Source organism: Nannochloropsis gaditana, assembly GCF_000240725.1.
Source record: "Nannochloropsis gaditana CCMP526 unplaced genomic scaffold scaffold841, whole genome shotgun sequence".
NCBI lineage: Eukaryota > Eustigmatophyceae > Eustigmatales > Monodopsidaceae > Microchloropsis > Microchloropsis gaditana.
The window spans coordinates 8,176-11,667 of record NW_005803112.1 but is presented as its reverse complement, the minus strand read 5'-3'; the positions used below and the strand labels follow the sequence as shown (position 1 = coordinate 11,667).

Below are 3,492 nucleotides of genomic sequence, written 5' to 3'. Positions count from 1 at the left end.
GAGGGAGAGAGGGAGGGAAGACAAAAGGAGCCAGACGGATACCTTCTCATGAATAACGGGGTCCTGGCCAGTAGATTTAATGACGTCCGGTGTCAATTTGAGAGAGGGATAAGCTACGTTGGGTAGGGCTTGAAAACGCGCGACTGGGATCTAGGACAGAAACTTCTCCCTTCTTCCTCTCTCTCCCACCCTCCCTCTTGCCCTCTCTCCTTACCCTCCCCCCGCTTCCCCCTCCCTCTCCCTCGGCCGTCCTGCAGATTCCCTGCCACGTCGTGCGCTTGTGGGCATTTTTGGCGATGATGGGTCAGATCCCTCTCATTTACATCACGGACCATTTGGATAAGACGCTCTTCAAGGAGACTCAGGCCGGGAACTACATGTTCTGGTGGGCAGGAGGAAGGGAGGGAGGGAGGGAGGGAGGGAGGGAGGGAGGGAGGGAGGGAAGGAGCGCTTACCGAGGGCTTAGGAAAGATGGGTTGGAAAGAAGTTTGCTCCAGCTTTCTTTTCAGGAATGAGGAGTGCTCGCTGTTGAAGATGGGTGGGAAAGAAGCTTGCTCCAGCTTTCTTTTCAGGAATGAGGAGTGCTCGCTGTTGATTACTTCTTACACCCCGATACTCCCCAGGCTCATATTCTGTATTTTCGGTCAGCCCATGGCGGTGCTCCTCTACTATGCTGACTTCTCAGCCCGTTCCAGGGAAGGGGTGGCATAAGGAGGGAGTGGGGGGGGGGGGAAGAGGAAACGACAGGGGAGAGAAATGAGTGAGGACATATGTGTATGCTGACGCGATTGGCAGGCAAGAGACAGGCTGGTGGAGCGGGCGGGAAGGGGAATCTGTAAAAGTCAGGCGGAATCAATACCACGCAGAGAGGGGAGGAAGGGAAAGCTGTGATCTAACGAGAGGGGAAATGCATAGACGAGGGAGGAAATGGGAGCATGCTTCAGGCAATTAAAAGGAGCTAGACTTAGGGCTGTGGATACCTCTTTGGACCGCACATTTGGGGGAGGATGTTGATGGGGAATGAAGGGGAAGACGGGCAGAATGGGTGTGAATAATAAGAGTTAGGATGTTGTCTTTGGCAATTGACATGAGTAGAGGTACAGCTGCTGGTTTCCACTGAAATCTCTTCCTGGAGTGCGAGGAACGGCTTAGGAGGGTCTTACTTCTATATCCGTTTAGGCAGGGGCTTTGTTTCCCTGTACATGGTGGAGGAGGATGGAGAAATGTAGACCCCAAAATGAAATTTTTACCGTTCTATCCGTCCCTTGCGAGACAAGCTATCGAGGTTGATCTCATTGGAAGGAGGTATCGAGTCTTGCCCTAGCGGAAAGAAAATCTACCCGTGAACAAACGCGTCACGTCGTCCGCAACTTCCGTTCATCAACCATGCTTTTGTTCCCTCAGCCATGCTCCTTTAAGAATCGCAGGAGTCCACTTTGTGTCTTCATCCCTCCGTTACTTCCTCTCCTCGCAGTGAGGAATTCCAAAACAACAAACTCATATTATATCGACTTATTACAGAACGTGCTATCAAAGAGCAATACAGAGCTCTTGAAGTGCTATATAAATTTCAAAATGACCTTCTGGCCTCGCCAACACGACCTCTGGGCAACGCAGTGTCACTTCCCACATAAATGCAAACGAGTGCATTCCACAACCCTTCTATTTTGAGTGCAGCGATTTCAAAACGCTAAATCTCTCCCTTGTTCCGCCACAGTTGCCAAGAAAGCAAAGCGTAAGAAGGAGCATGCACGTTTATCTAGGTAAAAGCGCAGGCTCGCCCCTGCACAGAAGGGCGGTATTCAGGATGAGGCGCCTACAAGCTGGCAGCTCGCAGGTCACAGCGATTGTAGAAGACTCAAATCAAGCTGCTGTACTGTTCAGCGCGACTGTGGTAGCATAAGAGACAGGAGTGAGGAGAAGGGAGGGGGGTTCCAGAATCCCAAGCGTGAGTCTATGGACGACTTGGAAGTCCTAGTGCGTGTGCTCCCTTTCTTCCCGGTGCATCATGATGTCTTGGACGCCACTCGTGCTTTTGTACGTGCCCGCGTCTCTTTCTCAAACATCCCCCATCCCCTCCCGGCATTGCTGCATCCGTCCCCTGTCCATCCTTTCTCCTTCCCTTCCTCCCTCCCAACCTGATGAGCAGATATCCCCACACCATGCTCCAGATCACCCCACCACTGGAAGGATGAACTGAATGGAGAGTGAGTCACCGTGAGGATTGAGAATAAAGAGAGAGTTGGCATGAGAACAAAGGGAAGGAAAAATGGAAAAAGCGATCAGAAAGCGCGAGACCACCTCGTCAACGCGAGGCGGGAGCAGCGCCTACACCGAGGACGCTTCCGACATGGCGGTTCTCCCGCCCAGGAATTCGGGCCTTTTCTCACCTGCAGCACCCCTATGAAGATCGTGGTGGGCCGATCACTGCGGACACCGGCCAGGATGGTTCCTGCTCGGGCATATTGTGAAGTAAGGACGATCACGCCTTTTCAATGAGCCGCCCACGACCCGTCACCGCTGCCCTATGACCCTCCGACCTCGCATTGTCTGATAGTAACTCACCCCATCCGAAGAAAAAGAAATTTAGAATGCCGGCGAACAGCCCCCACCACCGCAAAGGCAACGCTGGAACTTCTCCGTCACACACCTCCTTTTGAACGTCAGCTAGAAAGGCCATGGCTCAAGCTGTCGTGACAGGAGTGTAGAAAGATTTGAAGGTATGGGAACGTGTGAACACATCAGGCAGGCGCTACACTCTGCTTTAGCAAATAGTCAAACTCATGTCGCTTGTTGCTGGGACGGGAGGAACAACGCGGTGATAGTGGCGGGGACTTTATGACCCGTCGCTTGTCTGGTAGTGTTGTTCAGAGTTACAATTCAGCTCCCTAACCACGGGAGCGTGACAAGTAGATAAGCTCAAGTACTGCCTACGTCGCCCTGCACAAATAAAGATTCAACATTGCATCATACGAGTAATGAAAGCAGCCGGCAGCATTGCACTTCGTGATCAACAGTAGCTGGAGGTCATTTTTGTGCATCGGCTCGCCAAAACAGCGCATGGTCCCAGCGGTCTCGTTGGTTTATTCGTGCGCCCGCTTCATTTCAGGATTGTACACGTCACAACCACCACTTGCGATCGACTTAGATCTGTGAATCTTTATAAGAGTATACTGGACTGAGAGCGACGGTAGGGAAAGTATTGATCGTGGGTGAAACGTGAAACCAGCGTGCAATATCACAATGCCCACAAAAGCAAGATCCGGGTCGCTTTCGGGATTTTACGTCGATCGCTCCATCCAAAATAAGGAGCGTTGGAGACTATCAGATTTCCTTTCGCGTTGCCTTCAAGATAATATGCGGCTATTTTTCCACGCACCTTTCCGAACTGTTCTATGAACCGTTGGGACTTGTACTGATCCATATTGTGCCATCCCTCTTTCGGCTTTTCTTTTTAAGTGGATTTTTGCCCAACATAATTTTACCACCAAA

At 51.5% G+C, this 3,492-nt stretch overlaps 1 protein-coding gene across 1 annotated transcript; it reads right to left on the bottom strand.

Moving 5' to 3' along the window:
- Positions 1 to 815: 815 nt before the first annotated feature.
- Positions 816 to 2,695, bottom strand: NGA_0134302 (uncharacterized protein). Its single transcript, XM_005853540.1, has 3 exons — positions 2,566 to 2,695; positions 2,391 to 2,452; positions 816 to 1,336 (listed from the first exon to the last, which is right to left on the bottom strand). Exons 1-3 carry the CDS (start codon positions 2,678 to 2,680, stop codon positions 1,247 to 1,249), a joined length of 267 nt encoding a protein of 88 aa, XP_005853602.1. The 5' UTR covers positions 2,681 to 2,695; the 3' UTR covers positions 816 to 1,246.
- Positions 2,696 to 3,492: the final 797 nt, after the last annotated feature.

Coding starts and splice junctions, on each gene's coding strand:
- NGA_0134302 (XM_005853540.1), bottom strand. CDS start 2,680: ATGGCCTTTCTAGCTGACGTTCAAAAGGAGGTGTGTGACGGAGAAGTT. Junction 2,453..2,565: donor TTTCTTTTTCTTCGGATGGG/GTGAGTTACTAT, acceptor ATGCCCGAGCAG/GAACCATCCTGGCCGGTGTC. Junction 1,337..2,390: donor TCTTCATAGGGGTGCTGCAG/GTGAGAAAAGGC, acceptor GTTCACGGGTAG/ATTTTCTTTCCGCTAGGGCA.